General features: G+C 54.0%; 3 protein-coding genes across 3 annotated transcripts; all 3 read right to left on the reverse strand.

Annotated features, from left to right (window-relative positions):
* Nucleotides 1-567: 567 nt before the first annotated feature.
* Nucleotides 568-2429, reverse strand: CSUI_004925 (acetyl-coenzyme a; the record flags this gene model as incomplete). Its single annotated transcript, XM_068065106.1, has 2 exons — nucleotides 1501-2429; nucleotides 568-627 (listed from the first exon to the last, which is right to left on the reverse strand). Coding segments are annotated over exons 1-2 (282 nt in total), but the record flags the coding sequence as incomplete, so codon positions are not given.
* A 1522-nt stretch (nucleotides 2430-3951) lies between these two features.
* Nucleotides 3952-6144, reverse strand: CSUI_004926 (uncharacterized protein). The gene is made up of 2 exons (XM_068065107.1): nucleotides 5175-6144; nucleotides 3952-4967 (listed from the first exon to the last, which is right to left on the reverse strand). The coding sequence occupies exons 1-2, from the start codon at nucleotides 6124-6126 to the stop codon at nucleotides 4300-4302; spliced, it is 1620 nt and encodes a 539-aa protein (XP_067922911.1). The 5' UTR covers nucleotides 6127-6144; the 3' UTR covers nucleotides 3952-4299.
* A 1942-nt stretch (nucleotides 6145-8086) lies between these two features.
* Nucleotides 8087-14147, reverse strand: CSUI_004927 (mediator complex subunit med9; the record flags this gene model as incomplete). Its single annotated transcript, XM_068065108.1, has 12 exons — nucleotides 13805-14147; nucleotides 13354-13530; nucleotides 12138-12689; nucleotides 11779-11835; nucleotides 11335-11452; nucleotides 10914-11038; nucleotides 10170-10217; nucleotides 9770-9925; nucleotides 9107-9558; nucleotides 8810-8907; nucleotides 8453-8584; nucleotides 8087-8271 (listed from the first exon to the last, which is right to left on the reverse strand). The coding sequence occupies exons 1-12, from the start codon at nucleotides 14141-14143 to the stop codon at nucleotides 8087-8089; spliced, it is 2439 nt and encodes an 812-aa protein (XP_067922912.1). The 5' UTR covers nucleotides 14144-14147.
* Nucleotides 14148-16361: the final 2214 nt, after the last annotated feature.

The raw sequence follows: 16361 nt of genomic DNA on the forward strand, positions 1-16361 counted from the left end.
TAGGTGGATAGATAGATAGATATGTACATTCAACGTGAGACCTAGGGGGGAGCGTTCGTGTTCATCTCTTTCCTATATCGAGCTCTTGCCCCTGAGCAAGAAGAGAATATCTCACAGGGACTAGTACATGCAGACAGGCGCCAATAAAAACAACTACTCGAGAAGTTTCATACAAAACTTCACTTACATAGGTTATGTACAGCAGTACATGCATGTATATACTATATATATATATATGTACACTTATATACATATATATATATATAAGTACACCTGCAGATAGGCGTAGATAAATAGGTCGACAGATACGAAAATACACGGGCATGTGCACGCAAAAAGAGGTATCTTCCTTAAGCAGGGCGCAAGGCATGTCACTTCCGGTGATTTCCTTCGTCTCAAGTTAGAAAGGACCGATAGAATGGTGAGGGGGAATGAAAGATTGCTCGACAGCATAAGAGGAGATAACCGAAGACGAGCCGCGATGCTCCTGAGGGGCACAAGCGATATAAGAAGTGAAAGAAGAAGACAGGACGGAGAAGAGGTCCGAGCTCATGAGAAGTGACTTACTTCTCTCCAGAAAGATTCAGAGTCATGAAGACTTCTCCAATGCATATGCTTGTAAGTCTCCTGTACGGACACCCGAATCACGTAAGAAACATGTAGAACAGACAAAGTCGTCTCCGGGATCATATATAGGGATACATTTGTATGCATAGACGAGAGACGTTAAGTGACGTAGGACTGTGTCTCTGATACGAAATACGGCGGTATTAAATCCACTTCTCGTGAGGCTATTCGGAAGAGCATACATAGAAACGTATTAATATCAGTATATAAATATATATATATATGTAGATATATAGATATGTGTACAGACACATATACTCGGCATGGGGCAACGTGCATGTGCGGATAAGGGGTGTACGTACAAAATGTAGGCACCCATATACAGCAACATACGCAGAACTGACCGTGTCAGCTGTTCCTTTTTCAGTTCGGACATACGGGAGCTTGTCGTGAAGAGCTTTTCTCTCCCCCAGGAAACCATACTAATTAAAAGATTGACTCCGCTACGAAGAGAAAATGTACATACCCAAGCTTGCCGTCAGCACCATCATGTCTGTGAACTCCTCAGAGAGCTACAGAGACACAAACAACTTAGTGTGTTTTTGATTTGAACGCTAAAGGCATGTGTGTTTCCTGGGAAGCCGAAGAGCACGGGTAATGAAACGCGGTGTGTTGTGAGGACACAGTAGAGATGGCATTGGGGAGTCGATTGGATCCGAGTGCTTAGAAGGAAGCAGAGGATGTGGAGAGAAGAGGGAAGAGTATACATGAAAGAAAGAAAGATGAGAACGTCCCCATCTGATAGGTTGTTTACTACCCAGGTTACAGAGAGGGAGTGACGAGAGACTCCTGGCATCTTTGAGACTTGCCTGAGTATCAAGATACGAGCGAACGGTGTACATTGCTTGGAAAAAAGAATGAGAGAAAGCTTACGTAGTCATGGATTTGACAGCGAGTACGATTCTGTCTGGGAACTTTATAACGTTCATGGACCGGAAGAGAGGAAGAGATTTTCGCAACTTCATCTGCTGCGTCTGAAGCCACCTCAACGGGAGGAGAGGACGGTGGAGTGTATAAGTCGTCACTTGATCCACGGAGTATCCCACTCCCGTTCTCTGAGGTTACCCCTCCTCTCTCTCCTTTACCTGCCTCCATTTTGCACGATTTGTGTCGAAGGTTGACAGTAGAAGGTAGCTGGACAAACGAGACTTTTTTTGCGACGAGAACGAGAAGAGATGTAGCGACAATAGGAAACTAGCAGTAGTGAGGGTCCAACCGACGGAGCGTTGTTCTGACAACGACCTCAAGAAAGAGTCGCAGGTATGGAAACAGAAGGAGAAGAAAGAACCTGCCTGTCACCAATAGAAAGAAAGGAGAAAGCTGCGGTGCATGAAAAGTCGAAGAGAAATCCAAGTTTGCATCTTTGACGCCCCGATTGAGTGGTGTGCGACGCTAAGACCCAAGAGGTAACGAGACTGTCAGTGCCAAAGATGCCACGACAATGTCAGTTACGGTGAATGGAAGAATGAGGAGTACTTCCCAACTCAGCCAGAAGACCTTGATGAAGCCGAAGATTGCCGTTCCCGTTGAACAAGGGGTGGCACACCTGCTCAAGATCACCGACAATTAGAACTGCGGCAAAATTCGCACAAGGTCGAAAAGAAACTCATCTACGTACGGGAACCAATGGAGGCAACAAACTGTTGTGAGGTGAAATTGAGACCCCTGGGAAGGGAAGTTCTGAGACGCTAGAGACACCCCAGACCGGAGTGCTTGGAATGAAGGATTCCGCAAGTAATACGGCGAAGGCATACAGCAGAGTTGCCGGATAACGAATCAGCTAGTCAAAAGACACATAAAACTCTGAAAAAACCGGTGTCCGTGCATTTGGCTGCCCAGATGGATCCAAGTTGGACGGTCGTTACTTGCATACTCGGGTGGAGCTCCTTCGTGCATGCAACTCATCGAGCTCCTTGTATCACATGATAGTTGACTCGTGCAAATACAAATGCCGGATGTTTATGGCCGGATACCCCTGACAGTGGACTTCTCCCAGGGGGCGTTTAATTTTCTCATGCCTTTGAAATCCTGAGAGATAACTTGTCCAAATTTTTTCAGAAGCGAATAATTTTCCCTACTGACATACTGGGAACGGCTTCACGGACCCGCAGACGCATCAGACAGTAAACCGTTTAAACCCGTGCTCCGCCGGCAGCAACACCAAGGCAGGAGAGACACTAACGCGCTTGAAGTGGAAAATTTGAGGACGTGGTGTCCAATCTCGGTAGCAACTAACAGGCATAGGATCCACAGTGCGCCTCACCGAAGTTGCTCTGTATGCTGAGTTGTGTTGCCAACGAGCCGCCCACAGCGCGTGTGTTCGAGGGGCATGCGTCGATTCTGCTTATTGGGGACGGAACCTGACCTGGAATCGCGGATCGCTTGTAGCCAGAGGGTCGTAGCATACATGGGGGAACTAGGAGACGACGGGTCGGGTATTGCGCATACATACGGCATCGCCTCATGTAGCATGCACGGGCTGGCTGCCGGTCACCACATGAGAGCGGTAAACGGCACCTACCGCAACGGGGACATTGGGCCTCGAAGGTCTCACACAGACAGTCCCCCTAGATCGGTTTGTATACCTTGCAGGCCCAGTCACACCGTGTCTGCCTTTTCAGGTCCGCAGACAGAGATCCCAACATTGCCAGAGCACTACTGCACGACCGTTTCCAGAACGACGCATTTCCGAATGAAAGAAGCAGCAGCACAACATGCTAGAGAGGCTGGGTTCAGAGCAAAACCGTCTTCCGATCAATTATATGCTAGGTCACGCCTTTTCTTTCCCTACGGGCAATCTGTGACTAAGTTGGGAGCAACGCAGGAGGGCAATTCCGTCTGAAGGAAAAGGCACCCTCAGAGAAGTGTTTGCGGTGTTTCGATCTTTGTAGGCGCTCGCGGCCATCGTGGACTACAGGAGCCGACACTTTCAGTTGGAAACGTGGCGGCGTCTCGAAGTGTCTTCCAAACGACTTTCCCCCTGTGTTAGTGGGAGAAGCAGGTAGCCAACTTAGATAAGCGAGACCTGCACTGCTCGTTGGCATTCCCGGGACAGCTGTGCAGGCACTTTCAATCGCAACTTCAGCTTTTTCTCAAGTACTTTCTGTCCGGCTCACGCCGTCAGTCGGCGCCTGCCTCTTTGTCAAAGCTGGGCAGAATTCTGGTGACGTTACAAGATACGTGTTTTGTAAATATGCGGCCTTTGTGTACCACAAAGGGGATAGAAGTCAAAGCACACCTAGAAAGGGCGGAGAGCTCCGAGGTCTTCATGCGAAGACCAGCCAAGACACACCATAGGGGATGTTTCAGAAGAACAGCACTGGTGGTACATAGGCAGTTGAAGAGTTGTACGGGGTAAGTAACAAGTCACACAGTTCAATCTAGGTTCACTCCAACAGTTCTCCGGTCGTTTTGCTAAAGCGCAAACACTCTGTCGGTCCGCGCACACAAATCTTCCGGACACAACCAGCAAGAGTCCAGCCCATCTCAGGGAATGTACCACACTTCAAAAAAATCGCATTTCTCGGGTCGCTTGTCAACAGTGAGACAAGATCAGGCTGGCGACCTTCTGCTGGGACGGATGCGGAACTGCCCGAGTGCTAGCGCCTTTCTACTCCTACGCACGAGGCAACTGCGTGCGACACCTTAGGCTCCGACTCCTGATGAAGCTCTTCAAGAGAGTTGGTCAGCGGTATCAGGCTGCTGATCTGCTTCACTCATTCCTGTTTGTTCCTCTGCGTCCGCCTCGACGTCGGTGCTCACAGCAGTGATTTCAGTTTCCGAAGTTGGACCGTGCAGTGCGGGCAACTTATCAGGGGTCTCGAGATTAACCTCCTCGTCAGCGACGTCGTCGTCCTCGTCTATGGTGGTGCCCGCTTGCGCCAGTTCTTTCGGTGCCTGCTCGCGGAGTGTTGCATCCGAAATGTCTTCAACTGTAGTTGCAGGCTCCGAGGCAGGCGCTAAAGCGGTGAGCGGCTCTTCCGCGTCAGCACCAGAGGAAGTCTGGCCCTCTTCTGTCTGACTCAGCCTGCGGTCAGACGCCTCCTGAGAGGAAACAATTTCCTCTTCGACGTCCTCAACAGCAGGCTCTGTGCTCTCCAGAACTTCAGGTGGTGTAGACTGTTCTGCCAGGGCCTTGTCAGCTTCGCCGGTTTGTTGCGCCTCTGTTCCTCGCAACCGGTGGAGAGCAGCGGTTGCAGCTGCCACTCCCGTGTCCTCGGTTTCTTCGCTGTTTGCGTCCTCAGAATCTGTGGCCTGCTCGTCGGTCGATGTTTGGCTCGGTACCTTGTCCGCTGGCACAGGCACGACGTCCTCTTCGAGCTCCTCCGGAGCTTCTTGCTCTGAGAACAGGTGACCAGCATTCAGATGGTCAGAAATTGTTTTCACCTCGGTTTCAGCGGCCTGTCCTACCACAACGCCGGGCTTGGCAGGAGCCTCCTCCCGAACTTCACAGAAACGGAGTCACAGCAACAAGGCAACCCCTCATGCACTGTTCCTTTCGACAGGTGCCAACGTAAGCACTGCAGCTCTCTGCGCAGAAATCTCACCGGCGGGCTCTTTCTCAGGTGCTTCGGTCATCTCCTTTTCAGTGGAGGCAGACGGTCCTTCTTCTTCGGACAGTCTCCTTTCTGCCGCCGAACCTTCATGCACCTCGCCATCGGACTCAACACCTTCCTCCTGTTGCTCCTTTTCAACATTTGCCTCCTCCGGCACAGCCGTGGAGATTTCTGGTTCTCCATGAGCCAAGTCCTCCTCAGCAGAGGCGACGGCTTTTGGTTCTGCCTGGTGCTCACTGTCACGGACAGCTACCTCGGGCTCCTCAGGGGTGTCGAGCTCGTCCTTTACTGAGGAAATCTCCTCCGCGGGGCCGGTAAGAATCGCGGCTTCGCCGTCTGTTAGTCGTCTCTCCGGCACTTCACGCCCAGCGGGTTCCTCACTTGGCGTGAGGACCTCCTCGGGCTCAACAGGGGGCTTCGCCTCCTCGGGCTCAACGGAGGGCTTCGCCTCCACGTCCTCGGACAGCGGTCTGGCCTCCTCTTGTGCTTCTTCATCTTCCGTGGCCAGTCTCCTACGGACAGCTCCTCCTTCTGAGTCGGCATTCTCCGTCTGTGCTTCCTCGGAGACAGTCTCTTGAGAATGACCGTCTACGCCGGCCTCGCCGCGCGCATCCTCCTTGGTAGCAGACCTAAAAGCCTCGACGGCTGGTGCGGCCGGTTCGGTTGTCAGCTGGTGGGACAGTATCTCACGTAACAGCTCCTTCACACTCGTGTCAGTCGTAGTCATTAGTTCTTCCTTGACCTTGTCGTGAAGGAGGTCCAGGAACGCGACCAGCTGCTCAAGAAAGTCAGACAAGATAGCATTTTGACGCGGGCCGCTAGTGGTGGGAACGACGGTCGAGGTTGACGCGGGATCCGGCACCGTGTCCGACGCGCAGTTTACGAGTAGTCCGCCGGCCACCACGGCCACAAAAGCGAGCCATATACGTGCGCACACTGCCATGGTCTCGCTGCTTACAGGGTCAAAGGATCTTCGAGACCTGGCGAGAATGGAGGGATGAGGGTAGGAAGACGCTGGGAATGCGGGGACACCGCTTAACGCCCTAAACGGAAAGCTGAATCAGCAGCAGTTGTTGATCTAGCCAGCACTACTCTGTCCTATATGGCTGCTGACGAGGCCCCAGACAGCTGGCGGGCAGCGAGCCGCGGTTTCCTGTTGAGGGGCCCGGACGCACCTAGTGCGCGCGACCGCGCGGGTACCGGAGAGCATGCAGCTCGCCCAGCAGCCTCTCCCGACTCAGGAGTGGAGGGTCTGTCAGAAACAGAAGAAGAGGAGCTCTCAAAGTTTTCCTAGGTCTGGGTCATGCGCTTAGTGGAAGCGAGCAACACTCGGTGTCTCGATATGCGTAGCAGATACTTTTGTTTCGGTGCTCACACAGGGGCTCAGTCACTCTCTCTGTCCAGCGTTGCCATGACAAACCAGTGGAGTCAAGAAAACTCACAGTCCGAGACAGAGCGGCTATCCCATCTCTCAGCGTCGGTCGTCCAGCATCGCATCAGTGCGCCTATAATTAGACATTTCTGAAAGAATTGAAGATTCAAGGCGGCGCCGTGAAGGCGTCACGTGTCAGCAAGACTGAGGCAACCAGAGGCGAACATTGTCTTTAGGCAAACACTTCAATCAAGTGCGGATTGCGACAGTAGGCGGCAGCACAGACGGCCCTGAGGGAGAGTAACAGGTGCCAGCTTCGAAGAGAAATATCCTCGAGGCAAGAGCAGCACGTTGCTCCGCCTGCCACAGTGCGACACACCTCCCGACGCCACGCATCTGTTGCCGCTTTTGCTATCTGTAGCTGCCCGACGCCTCTTCCATGAGGGAAACTAAGGAGTGCGGAATTCGGCATAACCGATCCCTCCTCTCCATCCGCGACCTGCACGGGCGGTAGCAGGCCTGATATCAGAATGGAACATTGCCCTCCCACAGATCCTTGTGCCCCAGGCCGCTTGAGCTATCGGATTTGAGGAGCTGCACCAGAGGGTGTCGCTCAGTACATCTTTCTAGGTATCCCGGAATTTCGCGATTGCCCCCTGGAGACAGTTGCATCGAGCGGCTCTGGAGTGGCTAGAAAGCAGGATGGAGAGAACTCCAACAGACCTCACGGCCCCAGGAGTTTCTCTGCGGTTTGTAGAAACTTCAGAGGCGGTGGATGCAGCTGCTTTCAGTAGGCAGTGGCGGCACTTCGGTCTGTAAGGTAGAGGGTGGGGTTCAGTTTCTTGACTCAAAAACCCGAGGCCGATTTGTGGAGTCGTGAGCTGTTAGTCCGCACTGTAAAACATTAAACTGGCAGGGGATAGGGTCGTGGAGCGTGGTACTTGGAAGAAAATGATGTTCAGCTTTTCCATCGCCTTGTCTGCACACCGCCAGACTGCAACCGGCTTCCGCCTCGCAGAAACCGCCGCATTTTGAAAGTGTGCGGGCGCAAATGACCAAATGTCCATGGCTTGTGCTTGGGAGCCATTTCTGCGAGAGGCGCAGCACCCCGGGAAGAGAGATGGTGTACGTGAGGGAAGCGCCAGCGGGTGCTGACAAAAGTTTGCTTCAGGTCGACCAGTAGAAGCCGCAGTTGTCTCCAGGGCAGGTTTGCGGGCAAACAACACCTAATCGTAGTCTCTGACGCTCGGCAACCTCTGCACGGCCCTGGGCAGAAGGTTAACCGCATTACAGTGCCTGACTTCGTGGTTGGGGACGCACAGCCATCCAAAGTGCGAGTGTAGCTGTGGAGTACGTTACTACAGGTTTCTGGATGCTAGCCCGCGGATGCGGGCCAGAAGCCGTCCCTCCACACACCGCGCAGACCACAGAGATGCCTCAAGTCGCCTTCCCTGGCGCTGCCGATCCTTGGTCTTCAAGAACAAGCTGCCACTCCGCTTTCCTCGTAGATCGTGGCACAGCTTCACGTTGCTCAAGGACAGAAAATGCCCCACGCTGCGCCACTTCGCTGTGACCTCACAGGCCGTTTAACTTTGAAAGCTGCTGGATATGCGGCAGGGCCGCCCGAACTGCTCCTTGATGTACTTTCTCCAATGATCCTCTGCCCCGTGACTCCAACTGACATGGTTGGGCTCATGAGAGCGCCAGAGCTCCCGCCTGCGGAAAAACAGGTCTCGTGTGAGACTTGAACTGTCAATCCGGTAGGTCGCCAGATCAGTCGTCCCTGCTGTCCTCTGGGAGTTTTTGCTTTACGGCTAAGAAGAGAGTGTCAAATACCGGCACGGGGCAGTCTGATCCGTCTCGCAGTGACTTAATACCCGGCCTTGCTGAAGCTTACTTGTCACGAGACGGGCGGCGCCAGAACGGTGGCCGCCCGCCGTCCTTGGCCTGCTTGTACCTGGAGCGCCTTTGACAGCTTCCACGGGTCCGTCCCGCCTCTTTGAGCCTATGCTTCCTAATCCCGGGGATTCTGCACCACCACGATAGCAGACTTTGGGTGGAGGGCGCCCCATGTGGTACCAGACGGAAGTGATTCAACACATCAGAAATATACTGCACGCGCGTGTCTTGCATGGGCGGGAACCCCCTCCCCTCTAAGGACTTAGCTAGGTCCGATGCACTGTGAAAGCCGTCTATCTGCTGGCGCCCATGTAGGGTTTCTGGGAATGACTCCTGATGACTCTTCATCCCTCACCTGCCGAAACACCTGTTACGGCGGCCTCTCGCGCTTGAGCGTCGAACACAACCCGAACCTGCTCCACCCAGTCTGTGAATGCCCTGACGGCAGGATTGCTGGCACCAGGCGCGGCAGAGACAGGTCGACAGCAGGTTCATAGCTCTGTCTAGGCATCCCCTTTGATTAAACCACACCGCAGCCACCGCGATGTGGATGGGAAGAGATGCCGAGGCTCCCCGAGTCTGCCGGAGCCCAAGCGCATCGTTCCCACAGAATTGACAGGAAGTCAGCTCTGATTGTACGTCCTGTTCTTACTTGGCGTAATCCTCCTCCGAAGTATCCCTTGCTTCAAAAGCCGGCTGGTTCACGTTGGTTTCTGGTGCCGGGCCTCCAGAACGGTCTTCTGGCGCGGCCTGCGGAGCGTCTTCCCCATTACTCTCCGTGTTTGGTCCAGGCAGTAGGATAGCTTCAAGGTTCTCCGACGTCGTTTTCGGTGCTGGTAAGGCGGGAAGACTGCCCAGACTTCTAACGGTCTCTAGTGGAGTGATGTCACTCGGAGCGCAACTGCGTTCCAAATCCATATCCGGTGAGCAAGACAAACCCTTCGTGCGGCTGGAAGGCCGGGCCATTGGACTGCATCGTGGCCGGCTGCTGGGTGACGTTGAGCGTCCTGCTGGCGAAACCGGCCGTGGTGCGCAGGGACATGGAGTGCATGGCGGTATCCATCCTCCGCCCGTGCGAATGACCTTGTTCGCCATGCGAGTATACTGTGGGAAGAGCCGAGAGAAGACAGAGGCCAAGATGGAGCAAGGCCCCCAAGAAGGGGAAGGTGAAGCTCACGGTGCCGAGGCTCTCTGAGGGGGCCGCCTGCGCTGCTTTGGTGGCCAGGAACAAGGTCTCCGACGCTGTCCTTGTAGAGTGTGTTTTGCCTTGCTTCGTTCTGCAGTTCGGCCTCGAAAGAGAGTCTTAGACACTTACCTGTACCACATTTGGGTCCATCGACGCGATCTTGTGAACGACGTCCTCCATGAAGCGCATCATCATGCCAAGCATATAGTTCAGAGTTTTACTCATCGTGTTCACCTCTCTCAGCTTTGCTTCCATTTCGCCGATTTGGCTGCGGAGACGCCCGTGCTAACAAACATGGGAAGGCGCATCTCGAGTTGGTCCATGTCAGCAACTTGCTTTCTGTGTACTGTCCGCGCTCGCTCTCCGAGCGAGGGGAACTCAACACGAAAGGACCTAGCCCGATAACGGGAAGCAGGGACAGTATGAGGAGAAAGTGAGAACTAGTCCTCGGAGTTGTTCCATCGAAAGTGTCACTGGGAGATTTCGATCAGGTTAGCGTCCTTCCCCGAATGGCCGGTCAACTCTATACCTGGTCGTTAGAAGTGCTCTCTAGATTCTTCAATTGCAGTTTCGATGTCTGGGGAAGTTGCAAACATGGAACAACAGACGACAGCGTGACGTGTCTGTAGTGAGAAGGAATGGTGACTTCCTAGAATTACAGTCACATCCTCAGAGTGAGCTCGACAAACTTGTTCCGGGCTGATCGCCTTTGACGGTGAACTTTCGTCTGGCGGCATAAACTGCGTTTCTGGTCACCAATTGTAACGTCAAGTAAATTCACAGGGAGTACAAGACCCTGCCGCTACCAGCTCTCTTCCAGAGACTGGCTTCCTGTGCACTCGGAATTGTAAGCATTTTCTCCGCTAGCCTCAGGCATATTTCTTTGCCAGGTTTGTCGGCGCCCCGAGGACCTCCTTGGATGCGGTCTCAATGGGGAGAGGGGGTTGGGCCTCTGACGCCAGACACAACGCTATAGCTTGCGGTGCTCACGAAAAGGCCAGCCATCACGCCGTGAGCCCTGCAAAAGTCAGCCCTCTAGTCTAGGCTTGGTCTGTCCGGCTACCGCCATAGCGCCTCGTACAGGGCTACGCTGCAATTGTGTCAGCATCTATCCCCAATGTCGGACACATCCGGGGTAAAGCTTCTCGTCCGGACAGCGAATCGTGCCGCGAAGGACCTCGGCTAGAGCAGTAGATAGCACGGACAACAGGCTTGCGTTGACTGTCTAAGCACACGCCAGGAGTTTGGCATTCACTAGGTTATTGTACCGGACCTGGTCTCTGGTACTCGCTTCATTTGCGAAAGCATCAAGCTCCCGCTTGTCCGCCTTGGCGGCGTCTAGTTGCTTGACCGCTGTCCAGATCAGTAAAACATCTTTCATTATTCCCTGCATCTCATCTGGAGAGCGGCCACATAAAACAGCAGACACGTCTTTCAGTTCGAAAGCGTGTCCCCACAGCGTCGAATTCCGTGCGGACAAATGTGAGTGAACTGTGGCTCAGGTCAACATAGGGTTCCTTCTCTTGGCACCGTTTTCACCTTCGATAGCTCGCTCCGCTTGTCCCGAAACTGTGCAACGCATTATTCGTTTCGGATGCGACCTCGGGGCCGGTCCCGTTCCTCTGACAAACGAAAGCACCCTTGCGCTTCCCCCCACAGAACACGTGTTCCGCTGATCCCCAGCGATGATATACCTTGTCTGGCCACTTGGGACATTTTCTCTGCAATATCATTTACGAGCTCCTCGGCCTTCCTCAGGCGCTCCTCCTTGTACAAATCTTTCTCCATTTCTTGATCTAGGTCCGCTCTCAGCTGGACACACGCAGCAGCAGCAGCCGCATCAACTTCGATCAAGAGAACCATACTCGAGGAAGGAATCACGACCCGTGAAGGGGCTGTATACACACCTGCTGGTGCACTCGGAAACACGAACAGCAGTGGTGGCAAAATTCCTCTCCGGCAGGAAATGACAGTTTGCTTACCCCTGGAGTAAGCCGTGTAGAGTTGCGCGTGCCAACCGCGAGGAGACTACGTCAATCACCTACCCTTAGCGCATACGAATCCGCAGCAGGCAGGATCCCGCGGACGTGGGACCCGATTTCTGGACTACGCAGGTGTCTGTGGTTGCTTCCTCTTACTTCACGAAGGGCCTGTGATGCGCAAGCCGATCTGTCGTTGAGTTCTTCAGTCGCAACCTGAAGGCCGAAATGGTCCGCATCGAAAACTGCATGAGCCCGGGAATGAGGATCGAGTGCGGTGGTGCCCGTGCTCGAACCAGGCCCTGCACAGTTGCACGCTGGTCATGTTGAATGTCGCCCGGCGGCTCAGGTAAAGCCTGGATACTGATTCATGAAGGTCGGTCCACACTTCCCCATACCCACGAAGACGAGGGCGCTGTCTACTGGACACACCGCCCGCCTGCCATAGAGAAGCACCGGGATGCAGCTTGGCTCGAGTCCGAGAAGTTGCTCATATTGGAAACCCGAGCATGCCCTACCTGGAATTCTTGCGCTTTGGTGTTAAGGCGTCGCACTTCTTCTTTAACTTGCTCAATGAACGACTGTTCATCAGTGAGGCGGCTCTCGAGGGCGTCTATGCGCACCTTTACAGTGTCTCGTACGATTGAACGGACGTCCGGGAGGGAATTGCTAAACTCTTGTTTCAACCGGTTCACTTGTGTCTCCCATGCAATGACGTGCTCGAACCGGGTGAAGTGTCGCCTCAAGTGAATGCGGAAGAGGCGGCTGAGACTTCTGCAGGCCATGCGTTGCCGAGCACCGATCCATGCTCTCTCCTTCCATCGGGATATAACTGCTTTCTTAACGTCCGCCTCGCGTCTGTCCCGGGCAGCCCGCGTCGCCAGACCAATGGCATACGAAACAAGTTGCTGCACGCGTAGCTCAGATTGTTGAGAGCGTTTGCTCACTTCTAGCTGGAAGTTACTCAGCTCGGTTGAGTTCATCTTTTCCAGTGCCGTGACTACCTCATGCCACAACTTATCATACTTCGATGCAACAGATTCGCTGAGGTTCTTCTGGTCTTCCTCGACCTGCACATCCGCCAACACATCCTACGGACTCGGCCACAGGTACAGAGCCCAACACCTAGCTCGATAACCGTGTTGCACCTTCGCCACCAACACCGCGGTCGCCCTACTTTCGATGTCATGTGCACAAGCAACCCCGTCTGAAAATGGGCGGCTCCACGGGGGTGCTTCCACGTCCCTCAGTTGTGTTAAAACCGCTCGACAGAGAACCGGACTCGCTTTATCCAGGACAGACTTTGCTTGGCTCCCAGATGAGCCTCCGCAAGAATGTCTTATCCACAAGCACCTTCTTTTCCATGCGACAACACAGCAGAGAGTCAGCTGGAGCGAGAGTTTCTTCCCCTTTGCCCTTCTCCATTTTGCTTCAGTGGTTTTCTTTTGGCCACGCCCCCAGAGCCAACAAGAGGACTCGTAGGCAGTCCCTCGTCGTATTAGATGATGCTATAAAACCGACTTCCACTCCTTGCCCAACATTCGCAATGAGCGCAGAGAACAAGGGTTGATCGGAGGCGCCCCTGTCCTTCCTATAGGCGAGGGAAGGAAAAGACAGGGACGCCTCCGCTCGGCCTCATATCTTACGGAAACACAGGACACTTTCTGACGTCAAGATTTTGCGGGGAAGACTAGAAATTTTGCTGTAATATGGGTAGTTTGCTGGTCGCCTTACCTGACTGCATCTCTGCACACACTCTGTAGAGGCTCCGATCAACTTGGCAATTCGGTCCTGAGAGTGCTCTACCAGGTTCTTCAGGTCAGTAAACTCCGAGAGAGCTTTCGCTAGCGATGACGATGACTGCCTCGATTCAATTCCCATCTGCGTCAGCTTGGTGTCTTGCTCCTTCAACTGAACGCCCCCATCCCGGCGCAACAGGACCGCTATATTGAAATCAGTGGTACCTCCGATGCGTAACTAGCTGGCTTGGCAAACTGCAGACGAGGCCTTCGTCCAACCAAGACGGAGTACGCCGTCTTACTCTGTCGCGTGAACGTCCTCGGCACAAACCTGCCGACACGCTCTGCTAGTGAGGCCTGATTGCGAGCAGGTCAACAAACGGTGGTTCGACCCTGACGGTTTGGCGGGAAGGCGTACTGCGGGTGTCTTCAGTGGGAGATCCTACCTTGAGATCGTACTGCTCGAGCAGCGCCAGTGCCTTCTGGAAATGCTCTTCATGCTGTTGAATTTTCCGATTCTGGTCTCCCAGCCGGAGAGCGTCCAGTTCTTTAGTGTGTTCTCTCAGTTGTTCTATCGCCCGTGTATGTTCTTCCTCTACTGTTGTGTGGCGTTTTCGGAGGTCTTCGGTTGTGTTTAGGCGATCTCCGATTGAGGCCACCTGGCTCGACAGCTTTTCATGTTTCTCAGTTAGAGTTCGGAGGGCATCAATGATTCTCGAGAAGGTTGAGCTGACTTTTGATGCCTCGACATTGAGACAGAGGTCCCCCAGCTCTGGAATATCCATAGTGCTAAACCGGGAACTCCAGGAGAGACAAACGCTAGAGGAACAAAATGCCAGTCACTTCTACTGTGCTGCTGTGTAGCTGGCTGGCTGAGGAGCGTCCGTGGCCGAACACTAACAAGAAAGGTCGTTGACTAAATAGGTGTCAGTAGTGTGTTACCCCTTTGTATCTCATGTATGACTGTGCTAGAAAGAAATCTGGTATTCCGAACACGTAAGAAGACAGAGAGGACAGCTTGTCTCGCTCTGGTTTTGCGATACTCAGGAGGGTATCCCGGGAACGGGAGAGACAGGCAGCCGGCGGTCAGCTCTTTTGAGTAGGATGAGAGGGGTAGGCTGGGGAGACTTTTTGCAGCTGGACCATGGTTCGAAATGAGCGCTTGACGGCTTTTCACTATAAGCTTCTGTAGTAAAATACCTTCTTCGTAACACAGATGTCCCCTCGACTTTCGGGCACTCTTTGGGCTACGATCCTCCAAAACTCCGGGCACGAAACAGGAAGACAAAGAGATATGGCGCACCCACTCTTCACGGAGCACGCAGATTCAGCATGCGACTAAAGAAACAGCTTGTCCTGGTAGGCAATGGGACAGGAGAGGGCCCGCCAGCGCTAGTGTTTTTCAGGCGGGACCTAACAAAAGTTTGAGAGACAGAGCTCAGGCGACTGACGCGGCCTCTTGGGCGCAGGCTGTGATCGATACACTTCTGCGCCTGTATGGAGCCGGGCTGTTTTTGCGTCACCGGCCACCGCATAATACAGAGAGCCCTCAACATATGAGGTACAAAGCGACGGCTTCGCGAAGGAGACATGTCCGAGGAGACGCGCTTGGGGGGGCTGCACGGTATGTGGGGCGTGGACGATTGGTGGCTCCCGTGGCTGCATGAGAACCCACAGCAGAATCAACACGAACATCGAGAGTGACAATCGGCTGCGCGTGAGTTCGCTTGACAACTCTCTGGACTGCACACTCAGGTTTGACTGGTTGCTGCACGGGGATTCGCCCGTACAAAGTTTCCGCGTTTGCGCACTCGCCGTATGGGAAACTTAAGCTTCATGTCGCCCAGCCAGCCAGTAGACGGCTTACGCACAGAGCTCCATGCATAGAAGTGCCATTTCGCTTGTTGCAAACCCGCCAATACCAGAGAATGACCTACCCAGAGACCTCGGCGCCCGATAAGGCTTACCCGGGGAACCCTTTGGTTCTACCCGGAGTCCGCAAGGAAAGACAAACTCTTTTTTCGGATCTCGGAAGCAGTAGCTTTGCAGCCCTACCACTGCCGCCCCCACGGCCAGTCGGGGTGCTCATCCGAGTGGGAGTAGGCTCGTCAAGTTTGAAGAGCGTAGTATCGAGAAGCAGAAAAGTTTCATGTATAACAGCTGGAGCGGTCCCGAGTACAGATCAGTTTCAAGTACCGCCCATCACCCGGCAGGCATGAAGGAGCGGTTCCACACCTCCGTGGACGTCGAGATGCTCAGAGCATGGGACCTAGGGAGACACGCGCCCACCACAGATTCGCGAAACACGGGTGCCCCATAGACAGATCCTAAGCGTCAACGCGGGCTCAGCACACCGGGCCGGCCGCCGCGTGCATTATGACCGCTCCTGGACGGCTGAGTCACAGCGTCAGTGATCGCTTACCCAGCCACGATTCTCTGAGAAGAAAGAATACAAGCGATCTTCTCTGCGCCTAGAGTTGCCTGCAACCATTCGTGTCTGCTAACCGAACGCATGAATGCTGCCGCGAAGTAATGCCGGCTGTCAGTGTCACCCGCTGGCAACCAGCGCGCCGACCTCCGAGGCGTCAGCGAGACAGTACCCGGTTCCTGGAGAGGAGACACTTTGGTCCTTTCTCTGCCTGTGTTAACTGTGTTGGCTGGCCGCTCCAAGTAGAGCCGATCTCGTCTCCGAGGCCATTGTGCCGACCATCTCGCTTCTCGTACAGAAAGCCTTTCCAGCTAAAGGACGAGTCCGAACACGCTCGGCAGCTTCAACTTTTGTGACGGTCTACACGCTGTCTGTCAAAAAAATTGCACAAACTCGGGGAGCTTTGTCGCAGTGCCACGCCTTGGTGCACTTTCATTGTTACACTCTCAAGATTGCGCTGCAGAAGATATGAAGAGGTAATGCTCCAGGTCCGACAGCCGGCGGCGCTGCCAGTCGTCCCACACGATAGCAGTCAGCAGGCGCGAGCCTGTCCATATCAACGCCTACACGTACAG

This window comes from Cystoisospora suis, assembly GCF_002600585.1.
Source record: "Cystoisospora suis strain Wien I chromosome Unknown contig_2361, whole genome shotgun sequence".
Classification (NCBI taxonomy): Eukaryota; Apicomplexa; class Conoidasida; order Eucoccidiorida; family Sarcocystidae; genus Cystoisospora; species Cystoisospora suis.

Bases quoted from the DNA above. Each gene is read 5' to 3' on its own strand.
- CSUI_004926 (XM_068065107.1), bottom strand. From the start codon at position 6,126: ATGGCAGTGTGCGCACGTATATGGCTCGCTTTTGTGGCCGTGGTGGCC. The intron at 4,968-5,174 runs GTGAGATTTCTG...ACCTGTTCTCAG, and splicing joins ACCTGAGAAAGAGCCCGCCG to AGCAAGAAGCTCCGGAGGAG.